Genomic DNA, 16,041 nt, shown 5'->3' on the forward strand with positions numbered 1-16,041 from the left:
TAAAAACAGGTGTGAAAATGCCCCCATATAGAACCCATGGAAAATACTGCATGCAGCTTTATAAATGCAAACTTTCCTATGCAAAAATATTTTTGGTTTAGTGTGGATAAGCACACACCAGTATACATTTTTTCCCTGTAAGATAAAATTGGTTATCCTTTCTTTATTTGAATGATGGGTATTTTTCCATCATACTTTGTTCAGTATTTTGAGAAACCTGCAACTATCCAATCTCCTTGACTGCTGTACTGCATAAGAGACAGGGATGATGTTACATGTGAACCAGGTAACCTCCAAAACCATCAAATTCTGATGTGTTGCTTTAGTTCTTACAAGTATATTTGTCTTCTGCTATCTTGTCCTTAAATCCTGCACTGGTAGTCCAGGTTCCTATAGTTCCTACTGTTTTGTACATAGGTTTGAATAATTTCTTAGTAGTCAAGTCCCCTCCCTTTCTATCTCCTGCTCAGCTGTTTTTTTAGCTTTTGCATGCTGAATCTTAGTGACTTACTGACCTCGTGCCTCCTCTCTTCCACAGCATTCCCTCAAGTCTTAAATGCTGAAGGCCGTTAATATAAATTCAATCTATACACTGTACATAATGAGGCATATAATTATCTTCTTTCTAGAATGACTTGTAAATTTAGTGTTTCTGAATGTATTACATTCCATAACTTTTGCCAAGTGCTTTATGCTGACAATTTTTTAAAAATGAAACTTTAAGAAGTACTTTCTTCTTTTTACACAAAGAGAAGCTATAAAGGGATTTTAAGATGTAGATTTCTGTGATTTTGGGTTTGGATTTTGATGCCTCAGTCTTGTTGTTTGGGTGGTGTGTGTGTGTGTGTGTGTGTGTGTGTGTGTGTGTGTATGTGCGTTAAGGGTAGAATACATGTAGTAGTATGAGAGGGGAAGGTTGTTATTTGTATTTTTTTTCCTTTTCTCTCAAGTAAAATGATGGACAAGCTTGGATATTTTTTCTTCCAGTGATACAGTCACTCTAGAATATCAAGAGGGGACTGCTCTACCAAATGAAATACGACTTTCAATTATCTCTATAGTTTCTTGTATACTCAAATCTGATTTACTTATAGGAAAAAAGCTAAACTAATGTAACCAATTACTCTGTTCTGCATTCCCACAAGACATCAGGTGAGACTCCAGATAGCCTTATTTGCCTCTCTTATTCACAGGTGCTCATTCCACTAAACTAACTCAGCAACCTGCATTTTGTTTCCTCTCTGGTTCCACCAACACAAACCTTGTACAATTAAGGTGGTGTGAACAATTTTTAAATTTACATGCTGGGTAGTTTCTGCACTAAAAACACCAAAGCTTTAGCTACTGTAACTTGCTGAGACACTTGATGTCATCTCTTATTCTTGAGAAAACCCTCTGGCAGTTTGCAGTTACTATTACCAGCCTTGAAGTTTGCGTTTGGGATGAGAAAGTTCTGAGTTTTCACACATGCCCACCCTCTACACCCTTCTCAGTCTTCCCACGCAAACCATCTGACCAATCACATACATTTTTCACTTTGAATGATTAAGGTTGCACTGTAATAGAATGCCAAAGTACACCTGGGTTTAAAAACAGAAAGTAGGCTGAGTTTTATATGCACCTTCTCCTCCTGCTTTGTGCTCTTTAATCTTTCAGTTTACTAAAAATGGCTTTTAAATTAGTGTTTTTCCGGTGTATTTTCTGATCCCAGATGCTGTGACTCCTATAAATGTGCATACCATTGGTCTAGCTCCTTGGTTGTCATACTGCATTTATATTCTTTAATTATCTAGGAAGGTGTCAAAGTTAATCTCTGTGGAGAACTTTCTAATGATACATGGAATGTAAGAGGAATATGCAGTTATCATCTTAGGAGGCCATGCACATTATTGGTCTTGTTGCCATTAGAAACATCAACTTTGAAATCAGAATTAATTTATAGAGGCTTCTGGCAAACATGTTTGTTGCCATTATGAATAGTTGAATGCATTTTTGATGAGTGAAGTGCTTCAGGCTGCAACCTGTAAATGTTCAAAATTCAAGTAAAACATTAATTTTAGTCCCTTCTGATGGCAACATTATGTAGAGTGGAGCTACATTTTCTTGTTGACCTTACCAGTGCCAACTACCTCCTATGAATATATGTGATCTAGTGGTATCTTTTTCTGTATAGTCTCTTCCTTTTCCTCTAATAGAAGTTGGTATTATAGGGAAGTAACTTGCCTCACAGAATCACAGAATCAGCCAGGTTGGAAAGGACCTCTGAGGTTGGAAAGACCTCAGTCCAACCTCTGATCCACTACCACTGTGGTTACCAGACCATGGCACTGAGTGCCACATCAGTCTCTTTTTGCAGCCCATTCCAATGCCTGATAACCCACTCTGTAAAGATTTTTTTCCTAATATCTAACCTAAACCCCTGGCAGAGCTTAAGTCCATGCTCTTGCCTTACTGGTAGCTACTTGGGCTCCACCCTCCTTTCAGAGAATTGTAGAGTGATGAGGTCTCCCCTGAGCCTCCTTGTCTCCAGACTGAACACCCCCAGCTTCCTCAGCCCTTCATCACAGGACTTGTGCTGGATCCCTTCAGAGCCTCCTTGCTCTTCTCTGGACCTGCTCCAGCACCTCAATCTCCTTCCTGAACTGAGGGGCCCAGAACTGGACACAGTACTCGAGGTGTGGCCTCACCAGGGCTGAGTACAGGGGCAGAATCCTTTCCCTGGACCTGCTGGCCACACTGTTCCTGATCCAGGCCAGGATGCCATTGGCCTTCTTGGCTACCTGGGCACACTGTTGGCTCATGTTCAGCTTCCTGTCAATCCAGACTCCCAGGTCCCTTTCTGTCTGGCTGCTCTCAGCCACTCTGTGCCCAGCCTGGAGCTCCCCATGGGGTTGTTGTGGCCAAAGTGCAGGACCCAGCACTTGGCCTTGGTGAAGCTCATTCCCATTGGAATCAGCCCAACTCTCCAGTCTGTCCAGATCCCTCTGCAGAGCCCTCCTGCCTTCCAGCTGATCCACATTCCCCCCCAGCTTAGTGTTGTCTGCAAATTTGCTAATGGTGGACTCAGTCCCCTCATCTAAATCATCAATGCAGACATTAACCACAACTGGGCCCAGCACTGATCCATGGGGGACACCACTGGTGAGCGGCCTCCAATTGGATCAGCACCATTCAGCAACACTCTCTGGGGGCCTCCAGCAGTTCCTAACCCAGCACAAAGTGCTCCTGTCTGAGCCATGGGCTGACAGCTTTTTCAGGAGAATGCTATGGGAGATGCCAGCTCTTCCTCCAGCTCCCTGGGGTGAATCCCATCTGGTCCCATAGGCTTGTGAGGATCCAAGTAGCTCAGCAGGCCAAGTCAGTACTGAGTTGTTTTCTTTTGTGAGTTGCATGTAAGATAAGTATCATCTGAGCCAGTGCATGGAGAACACTTTCTTATAAAAGTAGTAGAGATTTTATTTAGTGAAGGTGTGTGTTGTTGTTTCAGTATATAGAGGAGTGTTTTTAGTGATCCTGCTGACTTCATTAAGCTGTATTGTCTTGCGTAACTTTAACATTTTAAAAATCCTGTTAACTATTGTTTTTATCCAGTTGAAAAGGCCATCTTGTAAAAAGCACTGCTACTTTGATAATGTTGGATATGTGACTTTGTTGTAATTACTAAATGAAATAATTATTTAAACTGTCTTTGAAGTTATGTTTTCTCAAGTTGTGATGTGATGTTGGCTGTCTTTAAAAATGTTTTGCTTGAATCGCTTTTCTTTCAATTTCCCTTCTCTTTTCACTAGATTACTGTTTACAAAAGTCAAACTGGAGTCCCTTTGTAGAGGCCCAGATGAAGCACTCCTTACCTGTAAGCACATGCTCCAGATTTGGAAGTCCTGCTACAATCTCACTAACCCAAGGTATGGTGCTGTAGAGTTCCAGGCTGCTGGGTACCTTGCTCAGTAGCCTTTTAGGGCAATATTAGGCCAGCAGTCCAGCTTTTGCTTGGTCTGGCATTTTGTAAAAACAAACTAATCCTCTGGGAATCTGGAGACTGGGCTGCAAAGATACCAGTTGATGGACATGCAGAAACTACTCAGAGTTCAATGAAGTAAGATACAGGAAAGCTAATAAACTCTTCCATGATGGGTACTGATTTGGTAACTGCCATTTTCCTTAATGGGTCGGTATTGACTTGATTTATTTTTCCCCCCCAGTCTGGGCTATAGAGCCTTCTATATTCAGAGGTGGAGATTGCTGTAGTGGAAATTTAGTTCAAGGACTTACAGCTAGTCGTCCTTCATTTTATTTAGTGATAAATAAGACTATAGAAACAGCAGGGATCACATGGATAGATATTTGCTTTCAAAGCATTTTTTTAAAGGGAGATCTTGAGCCTATTTAGGTTCTTCAGAAGTACTAGGAAGTATTTGTGTAAGTTGATCTAGCCCTATTTGAGTATGTAAAAGTCTTAAGTCAAGGTCCTTTGCCATATATATTTAGATAAGCTGTGAAATTAACAGAAGTGACAGTTTGCAGAAATCCATGCTGGTATGTGTGTATGGCAGCACACTTATCAAATACCTGAAATAGAGGACAAGCAGAATTTTCTTCTGCTTTCTCCTTAATTGGTTGTTAGAAAGGCTGACAGTTTCTGGAGAGAGATACTGCAGCAGAAGAGCTTTGTACCAGGAGGCATCAGATCCCTGCATAGCTATATGGTGAATATTATTCAGTTCTTGCTTTTATTTAGTTTGATCTCGGTTACGTGTGCACATGCACCTCTTTAAGAAGACTGAGAGAGTTGGAATCTAATGGTCAAAGAGGGAAAATAGCTTTCCCTGCCAGCAGCAGAGTGAGCAGTTCAGAGCAGGATGGTTTGGAGGATGTGTCAGGAAAAGCCTGGGAAGGGAGCAGAGTCAGAATGGGCTGTGGAACAGGGAGCAGGACTCAGGGTATAGAAAGAAAGTACATGAGCAGCCAGAAAGGTTTGAGCTGAATTATTTTCAGCTCAAAGTCACTGAACTAGTAGCAAGAACTTGGAAGAGGATTTCACTTCCAACTTCATGGTTATTTTAGTTGGCTGATTTTGTGTGTAGTGACGGGTTTAAGAGTTTATTGCCAGAATGCACTGCTGTACAGAATAATTAAAATTTATGTGTAGGCTTAATTTCAGTGAGGTTTTGCACATACTCCAGCACATGTTTTCACCTTCCATCTCTGCTGTTACATCTTCTACACAGATCAAGGTCTAATCATGGCTTGCCATGACTTTTTGTTACTGTTTTTCTGCTAAAAGCTACTGTGCCATGTTAAGCGCATTAAGTAATACTTTCCTTCAGAGAACACTGACTGTGAATACTTACTCTTTGACTGTGTCAGCTTCAAACAGCAGTGTTTACTAACTCCAATGTTACCGTAGTCAAGAGTGGAAAAATTAACAAGGACTACTTTGCATCTGATAGTTTTTACTGCTTTTTTTTTTTATTTTGACATTTAAAGATTTTCTTAAAGTTCTGGTTTCTGGTAACAAAATAAAATAAGGCATGGAATGGGAAGGAATTGTGGCTAAGTGTCATGATGGAAGGAGACAGGCTTCATGAGTCACACATTCAGAATGTATCCAACTGTGCAATACAGATACCAAACTGTAACCTTTCTTTGGATGGCCCATGAGCAATTCAAGGGCTGAATGACTTCATGCTGTAACACAATGATCCAGATCTGTCTGACTGGGATAATAACTACCACTCAGACCTGAACTGTGACTGGGATGTTCTATTCACCCCACTGCATTCCAGATATAGTGAAGAATGGTGATGCTGGATTGTTGTGTAAACTTAAATTGTACAACCTCTATAATTTTAACACACATTTCATTTTGTTGAAAAGCACTATTTGAAAATTATCTCTCCCACTAGAAATAATCAAAGCTTTTAAAAAAGTAATCATTTATGCCAATAATTAATGGTCTTTTAATAATTTGAAGCCTTCTTAGACTGTTGTTTTTTCAAATATTTAAATACCCTTTATGCTTATATGAGACATCTTTTCTGATTTAAACATAAAACTAATGAGATAAGAACTCAGTTTTCTGATTAGATGAATTTTATGTGAAATGTTTCTTCTGGCAGTTAATCAGATTTTCTTGAGTAAACTTGGGTTCTGTGTCTTCAGTAATCTTTTAATAATGAAAATAAATTACGTTTAATTAGATGTACCTCACCAAGAAAGCACTAAATGAAACATTGTGCCTTACCTTTGTTTAGCTGATTTAGAACAATTTTCTTTTGTCTTTAATCAGCATACAAACGATTTCCTCATAAGATATTTAATATGACATTATAATTTATTCTGTGGTGCAAGGCTTGGAAGGTTTAAGTGCTTAACTTCAGCCTGCTGCTTGCAGCTCATTAGAAGAGAGTTCACTTACTTTCCAGTTCTTAGTTTCCGTTAGGAAAACAGAACAAACCACAATGCCAGGGTTGTGCTTAGAAGATACTTACCCTAAGTCCATCTCTGCTTGTCAGCAGCATTTGGCATGGCATTTCTTGTGGATTGAGAAAGTAATTAATACAGAAGTTACCAGGAAATACACACCAAGGGATGTAACAACTATAGCTGATTGTGTGCGTCCCAGAAGGTTCCCTGCTGTTTCCTGTGGATTGCTGTAAGGGCATCATTTTGTAAGGAAATCAGTCATGCAAAAAATGTTAGGATAATGCAAAATTTTGGTTTTATCATTTTAGTAACAGCTGTACAAAGAGAGAAAGATCCTTCACTGGTTTTTAAAGTAAGCAACTCTGGGGAGTTGCTGAAAGGCTTCTTGCCCTTCTCTCAGTTCAAATTCAGAAGAATGGGATTTAAAATTCAGATAAATACAAAGGTGCACTGTACCCCAGTTTTGCAGTTTAGATTTAAGTCTTTCAGGTTTTACTTCAAAATAGGAATTTTAGGGATATTTTTCCCTTCCATGAGCATTAGACAAAATTTTGCATTTTTCTACCAGCCAAAAGCTTAACTCTTTTCAAGTTTATGGGGTGTTTTTTTGAAAAATAAGGTTTTTAAAAAGTATTAATTGATAGTGAATAGTACCAGACTTATAATCCTAAAACTGAAATTAATCTATTAATCTTAGAATGTTAAAGATGTAGAGCCCATATGTGCTTCTTCACACTTCCCTGTCAGCATCTCAATACTTGCTTCATCTTAAGGAGAAAGAGCACTTAGTTCTTCAGTTCCTGTTCTTCTGCTGAATCTTTAATAGTGATTTTAGGAGCAATTCGTTTTCCAGTAAGTGCATCAACAAAAAGCCTGAGGGACAGATACCAGTTATAACCAAAGTAGATAAAAGGCTTGTTTGTCCACAGGAGTAATCGGTGAAAATTGCTGTCACTGAGTAGGCTCTGGAGGTGTTGGGAGTGTTCAAAATGATACTGCTGCACAGTTGGGATCAAATTAGGGATCACATTAGATAGCTAGTAAGTGTATGTAAACAGAAACCAAACCCCAATGCTCTAGAGATAAAAGTGATTCCTTTTTATGGGATATGTATTTGTGGTATCTTTATAACATCTTTACCCAGTATCAGATGTTCCAAGTTCAGTGTTTCTCTTCAGTCTGTGGAAAGTGTTGATTTTCAAACTTTTCCCATCTCTGCTTACTCTGAGAGCTGTACCTCATATTATATAAAAGTTTAAGGTCTAATAAATCCTTTCTGTAAAGCTCTTAGCTATGAAGCAAATTAAAGCCTGCATTCCCTTCATGCTTCTATTAATTATGAAAACAGAATTGCTGAAGTAAATATGGATTTAATTTTGTTCAGCTTAATTCTGGTTTAATGCATCTGGCTTAGTGCAATGTGAGTGGTTAGTGGTGCTTAGTACTAAATTTGTTCATCACAAGAACTTTTATAGCAAGAACCTTTGTGGGAGGAGGGCACTATGCAACTTCTATCTCAGTATATAATTTCATATTTTAATAGCTTACAATTTCTATACTTCATTGCAGTGATTCTGGACGTGGGAGCAGCCTGCTAGACAGAGCCATTGCTGATAGACGACAGCTTAATACAATTACATTACCAGATTTCAGTGATCCTGAAACAGGTAAGAACTGCATTTGGACAATAAGACAGGTAAAATGGGCTGGTCACAGATAGATTTATGTCTTTTTTTTGTTGTTTTATTTTCCAACGTGAGGTTATGTAACATGAAAATATTTTAATTGTTGTCATATAGGTGGAAATAGACATCATGCAATGATTCTATTTTACTTATGAAGTACTTGCTGACCATGTTGCCTGTAAATTAAAATATCTACATTATTGATCTTGCTGAGCTAAGTGGTATTTCCTTATTCAAGGTCTAAAAATTGGCATGCTGAACTAGACCGTTTGCCAAAGTCCAATGCTTTTCTGTCTATTCAATATTTGCACATATTTTCCTTTTAAAAGGTAAATCCGAAAAAATTCAGAAAAGTTTAAATCTCAAAAAACCTGAAGAAATAGTTGCTAACTAAATTAATTAAAATTGCTAAAATATATTAAGATATAGTTATGTGTGAACTGGTTTCCTGTAGACATAGTTTTGACATTATATACAAAATGTATTTATGACATTGTTTATACTGTGATGTCTTTTATATACATATCGAAAACTGTTGTACACAGGGGCACTACATAAAAGCTAAGATTGTTACATATCAGTAAATATGTTATTTGCCTAATTTAATATATTCAGTTACCACAATTTAAATTCATATGCCTTGAAAGTCATATAACCAAAAAGCAGGTGAGCCCCACATTCTATGAAAATTGCAGAAGGAATGACCATGATGATGCTAGTTCCAAAAACCTTTATGGTATGTTACATGCATTCTAAATATTGGGAGTTTTCTGTTTCCTGGGTTTTGTCTAAAAATTGTAGCAAGCTTTTCCTGGCACCTTTAGCTGTGAATTTCTGCTTAATCACACTTCATCACAAACAGCTTATGGGAAAGCTTGCCAGTCTATGAATTAGAATACACTGACCCATAAGTTTACACATTGAAATGTGTAATCTGTCTCTTTGTTTAATACCAGAATTGTGTGGTAGAGAAAAATCCTGTTCATATCAATTTTACATCTGAAAGCTAAATTTGGATTCACTATTAATTGAATTTTGAAACTATGTAAGTAAATAGAAAGTGTTCCCTGACTCCTATAGTTGCAGTTTTGATTATAAAGATCAGGTTCCAAAAAATTTCAATATGGCATGGTCTGGATGTGGATATGCCCCTAATGTTAAATTTTCTGTCTTCTTGCATTCACACAATTAAAATGTGTAAGATGATATTGTATCATTCTATAGTGACCAGTCTATATTCTAGTCTAGCTCATTGTTTCAGTTTAAGAACATAACTAGATTTTAAAGGTTTTATAGGCATACATAAGCATAGATAATTTATTACATGCTTTCCAAAAAAATGCTTGTGATGGGTGGTGTTTTGAGAGGTTTTTTGTGTTAAGCTGTAGTATTTTCTTTATTTGTTTTTCACCCATGGGGACACAAAGCTCTTGATCTATACCTTTGTGATATCCTATTTTATATTTGCCAGCACTTCAAAGCATAAGGAATTGGTGCTTTTTGAAGAATGCATATTCAGTGTTTTTAAGTAAAAATGAAACCTTATTTAAAACAGTGAGCTTTTCAAGAAGCTTACATCAGATTCAAATTCTGCAACCAATATCTTGATCTAGATTTTTATGAAAGTTCCAATTTGTCTTTTTTTTTTTTGAATCTCAGCTGTCTTTACTAGAATCTCAAATTTTAGATTTACTGTCAAGGAGAACAAGATGGGCAATTGAAAACAAAGGGTTTCTTTTTGATTGTTTTTCTTATAAAAGGTACTTGTGGAGGATAGGATGGGATGGGTTGGGCTGGGTCTTTTTTGGGGTGGTTTTGGGGGGTTGAGTTTGAGTTTTTGTTTGTTTGGGGTTTCTTGGTTGTTAATTTTAGCAGAGGAAACTTTATTGCAATACCAGTACAAAAATTCTGTTGACTAGAGCTTTGTTGTCTGCTGTATCTATACAGTAGTATACATTTAGAAGTGTTGTCAAAAATTCTTCATTCATAAGATTATATTAAATATTTCCAGAAATCCAAAGTTTACAGGTACTATCGGAATAAGAGAAATTAAGCTTGTAGTGCTTAAGTGAGAAAACTCTAAGCAGATGGTTAAAAAAAACATTTTACACAAAAAGGAGATGATAGAAACAAGCTGAAAGAGCTCATGTGAAAGTTATGTGGATCACTTGTGTTCAGAAATGCAGAAGGAGTTTAGCCTAAAAATAAATAAACAAATGTAAAAATAGATGTACATAGGAAAGGCATTGTGGAATATCCTTTTAATACAGAAATGTTTGCTCCCCTCCTCTTTAAACAGGATAATGCTACCGTGTGTATGCATTTATGTGTGTGTGTAGACATAAACATGGGGAAATTTTCCCTTCCGAATTTTGCTTGCCTCCTATGGTGATGATTCCCTTTGCCTGTCTAATCTGAGTTTGGCCAATTCGAGTACTAAAAATGAGAGCTAAAATTCAAATCTGAAGTCTGATGTACTTGCAATATAAATTTTAAACTCCTTTGAAAAATAAAACAAAACAACAATAAACAAACAAAAAACCCTCAACAAACACCTAGATGCAGTGAGTGTAAAAGATTCATTTTCTTAGATGTATCAATAAAGCAGAAGTCGGAATTTGGAAATAAAAATTCTTAAAAACTAGTTTTATAGAGTGCTCTTATCAGTCCCTTAATCAGAAAAGATTAAACGATTCAAGTTTATATTTGTGTAACCTTTGAAGTATAAAAAGAATGTATTGTAGATTTGTTACAAGGCTAGATTATTAATTCTAATGCCCTAATCAGTATTTGGCAAGTCTACTTTATGTTTGCCTTCTATTTCAGCTGGTTTGCCATGCCTGGCATGCACCCGTATTTGCATATATTGATGAAGGAAGTGTAAATATGGAGGCAAAAAAATTTTGATGCTCAGTCACTGAAGTGAGATATCACAGGGAGGCAGGCACATGTCATTTCTAAAGGTAGATATATGCAAATCACTTGAGACTCAGTTGGCTATTTTGGTTAAGGTAAGTTGCACTCCATCTTTTTAAAAACAGAAAAAAAGTGTTGCATATTGGTTGCAGTCCACTGAGTTTGTCATAGAAATAAGCAATAGTAGCTGAGTTTTAAACTTTGATCTTTATTTCACCTTAAATATATTTTACAAATGTTTGCATTAGAACAGCGGGAAAAGGTCTGTAATTTGTGTTTTGAATCTATATGAATACATGGTATTTCTTCTTATGTTGCTTTCAGAAGAATTTGTATTCATTTTATGTAGAAGCCATTTCCGTCTTACTGGATGATGAAATAAATGCTTTTCATTTTTTTTTTCATCCATGAGTCCATTATACCCTGTTGGATCTTTTTTTCTTTCCCAGCCCCCCACACCCTTATCATTCTCTTTGTTTCGCTTTTTAGCCTCTGATACTTCCTCATCTTCTCTCTCAAGAACAGAGTCTCCTCTCCAACTGTTTGTATCTTCTCATCTTCCTCATCCTAAACCAGATACCTTTGTCTGGCCCCATGCAGCCTCTCCACACTGTGACCAAGTTCCTGAGCCCTGTACACCTCCTCACTGTAAATTTGTTTTCTATTCCTGATGAGCGTGTTAGTTTGTGCTGTATTTTTCTGATAATCTTCATAACTGGTAAACCCTGTTTAAACAGTGTGAGAGTATCAGTGAAATCTGGCCTTTCGGATGCGCTTCATTAAAGGCTGAATGGGTTTTAAGAGTTTCATCAGCATAGACTCTTATTGATCCCATAAGAGGTAAAATTACAGACATACTCTAGACTCATGACTATGACAGAAAATGATAGGTGTTTGGTAAAAGACATTGTTGGCCAAGACTGCTTCATAGTATTTACTGCTGTAAATTGTTTCAATTGCTGGCATCTTTTGCCTAACAATACTGTTCCTTTCATGGAATTTCCTGCTCGTCTCTGCTGTTTTTAATGACTTAATTTCAGAAAGCCTCTAGCTAATGGCATCCCAAACCTTCCCTGAAAACTCACGGGAAGGAAAAACTTACCTAAATATCAGTGTGTATTTTCATATTGAAGGTAGGGCTTATTGGAATGATTAAGAGGTATTAGAGCAGTGAAAACCAGCATTATGCTGTTTCAAGTCAAGACCAGTTCTGCTCATTGAAATTATGCCAATTTAAACATGCTATGCCATCAATCCCTGTGTTGTTTGAATACAGACTGCACTGTAATGCTGCTAAAGTAGTTCAGGTTAGCAGTGTAAAATCAACCTCATTTTCCAGCCATTTCTTTTTAACTCATTTTCATTTCTCTTACATTGTCCTTCACTCATAGCTGTATTCAAAGCACTGATTTTATCAATGCATTTTCTGTAATTCACTCGTAAGAAAAACATTTTTGACACTTAGCTGTTCACTGATAGCATGTCAAAGATGTTAATTCCTAAGAAAATCTAGAAAATAAATGTAGAGTATTAGCAAAACACACTTGAAATAGCTGACATAAGACTGGAGTTTTGTAGACACTAGCTCAAATATAAACCTGTAGCTGGAAATTAAGGAAAAGACTTTCTTTAGACTCTAGAAAATCTGTATATTACAGAAATTTAACTAGTTGTAGTTTGACTTTCTTCTTGAAGCATTTGAATAGCTGATTAATTGCTATTACAGGTTTGGGTGTTGTTGTCTTGAACTCACTTAGGCCTACTCTGTGAACAGTACATCCTAGTTACCACTAAATTACTTCTTTGCAGAGCTACAAGTTAATAACACACTTAAAAATGAAGGCAAACCAAGAATGCCTGAGTTCAAGCATGGGTTCCACTATATAAAGCCCAAGTTTCCCATTTCCAGGCTCCTGGGGATTGGAGCTTTTGCTATATGCATGAGAACCAGTGGAATCATGAATAAAACCCAAACCAACAGATATTGAAGTCCTGTGTATAGTGTAAATAATTAATGAAAGTTCAAGCTCTGTCTTTGAGTAAGCATAAGTTTGCCTAGATGCTTAGAGCTTGTTAGTTATGGTTACTAGGGCTGAAAATCTCATGTTTCGTATCTCATACAGTTCCATGTCTCTTACAGTGAAAGAAACAAAAGCTGCTTGGTATTACTGACTTGACATCCAATTTGTGCTGTACAGGACATGATTATAGAGGTGTAGCAAGGGCTCTATGGAAATATTTATTGCAAACTGTAATCTTCTTATGTAATTTTTTTATCATTTGAAACCCTATAAACTTAATTTACACCTTGAAGGCTTTCTTGGAGTTCCTGGTTTATATATAGACATAATTTTTTTTCTCCTTCTTTCTTTGGATTTTAATTTGTGTTTTGATCTGTTCAAAGGCAATCCATCTGATGCTTACTTTCATGGTTTTTACTCCCTTTTTTCGGTTTGTAAGTAGTATTCACTGTGCAGCTCTTTTTGTGTCTTAAGGATTTAAATCACCTTTGCCTTTACCACAAAACATATGTTTTGCCCATCAGTAGTGGAAGTCTGATAGTCTGTAAAAGAAGGCTGATGCTCTTTTGCCCATTCAGTCACCCCAAGGGTGGTAATCAAACGAGATCTGACTGCACTCAACTAACACTTGCATTTAATAATTAAAGAGGCAGTATTCATTTCTAGAGGACTGCAAGTAAAGATATATTAGGAAGGTCTTGTATAACATAGTGGCCAGCTGCCAGCATGTCATATTAGAGAAGATTTTATGCCCCTGCTGTTACTAAGGAGTATGTTAGTCCAGAATGCAGCATTGCAACTGCTGTCATGAATCATAGTAAACTATTGCTTTCTCTTGTGGTAAAAATTTTTCTTGTAGAATAAATATCTTAAGAGTACACTTCAAAATAATGAAATTATAAAAATAAGCTACATAAGAGAGAATAAAGAATATAAATCAATAAAAATAATTGCTGCTTTACTCAGGATTGAAATAACATTCTTTTTTTCTAACTGGTTACACTATAAATCTGTGTATTTAGCCTTGAATAGTAAATCATAGGAAATTTTTCATTGATTATTTTACTGTTTCATAGATTTTAATGAGGTAGTGCAAGAGACAAATTTGATGGAGGAAAGAGAAGAAGGAAGCTACATAAACCAGCATGTTTTATATATTCTGTGAATAAGCACTGAAAATCTTTTTCAGATTTCTGAGGGGATGTTCTACAGATAATACTGTCCATACCTGACTACTGATATCTCCATGCATAACTTTATACCAAAACATAAGATAGCTTTGTAATTTGTGACTGTGAAAGGTGTCTCAGACAATTAATTTTACAAGAAAAATCATTAATTTTGGCTAAACCTGCCAATCTATCTTATCAAATGCATTACATCAGTGATATATTAGTCCTGCAGAAGGTACTGCCTCTTTGTATCATGCAATTGCTTTCTTTAGCACAGAGCTCTCTGTATGTCACACTGCTCATGTCCTTACTGACAGCTTTATGTGCATGTGAAGTCATGTGGTTTTTCCCCTTTTCTCCTGCATGAACATCGCTGTTAAAGCATTTTTTCTTTATGTAAATGTTGAATCATTGAAAATGTGATTAATGTAAGAGTGTTTAGTAATATTCTCTTAAATCCAAAAGTGTTTCTGTCAGTTGATGTGATCATGTTTCATGAAGGGTGACAGTGAATCCTTGTCATGTGTAGAAGGAAAATTGTATGAATTTAGCAAAGTGATTTTTTTTTCTTCTAGCCTGGGCACCAACTTAGTGCTGATAAGAGTCCATGTTTTCATTCACATTCATTAGGATAACATCTCTGTTATTTAAGAATTTATTGTGAAATGACCAAGGAAAGAACTGAAGAAGTCATAACATACTTATTAATTTGTAAATGATATTTAAAAGATGGGTTTCATGTAGATACTCCTGTATTACTTAACTAAGGAAAAGCCTGAAGAAAATTAATGGAACACTTTGTTGTTCACAGAATTTGAACTGTAGGTGGGATTTGGAAAAAAAAGGTTTCTGTGAGATGACAACTTCTTGGTTAAATTGTGTTTATACCTGGCTGTTGGTAGGTTTTCTATTTGGGATTGACTGGGAGCACTGACATAACCACAGGTTGCTGTGGATACTATGTTAGTATGGTGAGTAGAAACTCTGTAAATTCTAGACAAATGTCATTATAGGAAACTTGTGTGGGAGGTTGTACCTTTTTGGTTTAGAAGCATTTTGTTATGACTAAGACCTTCTGTTGTGCTTTGCAGTGTGCAATGTGATGTTGATTCCAGATGTTAATCAATAAGTAAGTTAGTAATTTAAGTGGTGAGTGCTAGATTTTGGAAAGACAGTTCCTGTTTCACTGTTGACCCTGTTACTATAAACACGCTTCAGAACATAACTAAATAAATGGAAGTGAGTAGCCAGGCTTCAGAGCATTTGAAAAAAGGTATGAGTAAGTGAACTGTGACATTAAAGGGAGGATGTGTTTATGTTTGCCTATATGTACTGAACACAGATCAAAGAAGGAAAATTACCATTGCCCTTAGATATTCTCTAGATAAGTCTGGGAAGAGAGAGCAGAGCTTATGCCAAAAGAAACAGGGTGCCACCAAATAAGTAGCTGTCTGCATAGGGTCTGTGAGGCTTTAAGCAGACTTTAATATCCACCCTTTATCCTCAGTCTCAGTTTCTCACAAACCACTATGTAACTTCATTGGTTGTAGTTGAAATTACTATATATTTATAATATATAGATATAAAGATCTGAATCTGGGAGCCCCTCACTTAGAACAAGGAAACTGTTGTTTAAATAAGAAAACAATTGAATAAAATTTGTAGGATGGTCAGGAACAGCTTTTAGTACACTGGAGACTTCATTAAATGACTTCTAGTTCTCTGCAAAGTGCAAAACTACTGTGTTTTAACAGAAAGAGCCAGAAATGAGTCAGATGACAGCTAATTGTGGCAATACAGAAACCACATGTGTTTTATAGA

The 16,041-nt window shown here is 36.6% G+C and overlaps 1 protein-coding gene across 7 annotated transcripts in view; it reads left to right on the plus strand.

Annotated features, from left to right (window-relative positions):
* The window catches only part of TTC7B (tetratricopeptide repeat domain 7B), a 116,382-nt gene that overhangs the window by 64,181 nt on the left and 36,160 nt on the right, over nt 1–16,041 (plus strand). For 4 of the 7 annotated variants that reach the window (XM_071745776.1, XM_071745778.1, XM_071745779.1 and 1 more), the window contains 3 exons: nt 3,789–3,905; nt 7,996–8,093; nt 11,517–11,675. In XM_071745776.1, coding sequence (XP_071601877.1) covers nt 3,789–3,905; nt 7,996–8,093; nt 11,517–11,675 — 374 coding nt within the window. The remainder of the gene's footprint in view (nt 1–3,788; nt 3,906–7,995; nt 8,094–11,516; nt 11,676–16,041) is intronic. The other 3 variants (XM_071745781.1, XM_071745780.1, XM_071745783.1) reach the window with 1 other exon arrangement.

This window comes from Heliangelus exortis, chromosome 5 (assembly GCF_036169615.1).
Source record: "Heliangelus exortis chromosome 5, bHelExo1.hap1, whole genome shotgun sequence".
Taxonomy (NCBI): domain Eukaryota; kingdom Metazoa; phylum Chordata; class Aves; order Apodiformes; family Trochilidae; genus Heliangelus; species Heliangelus exortis.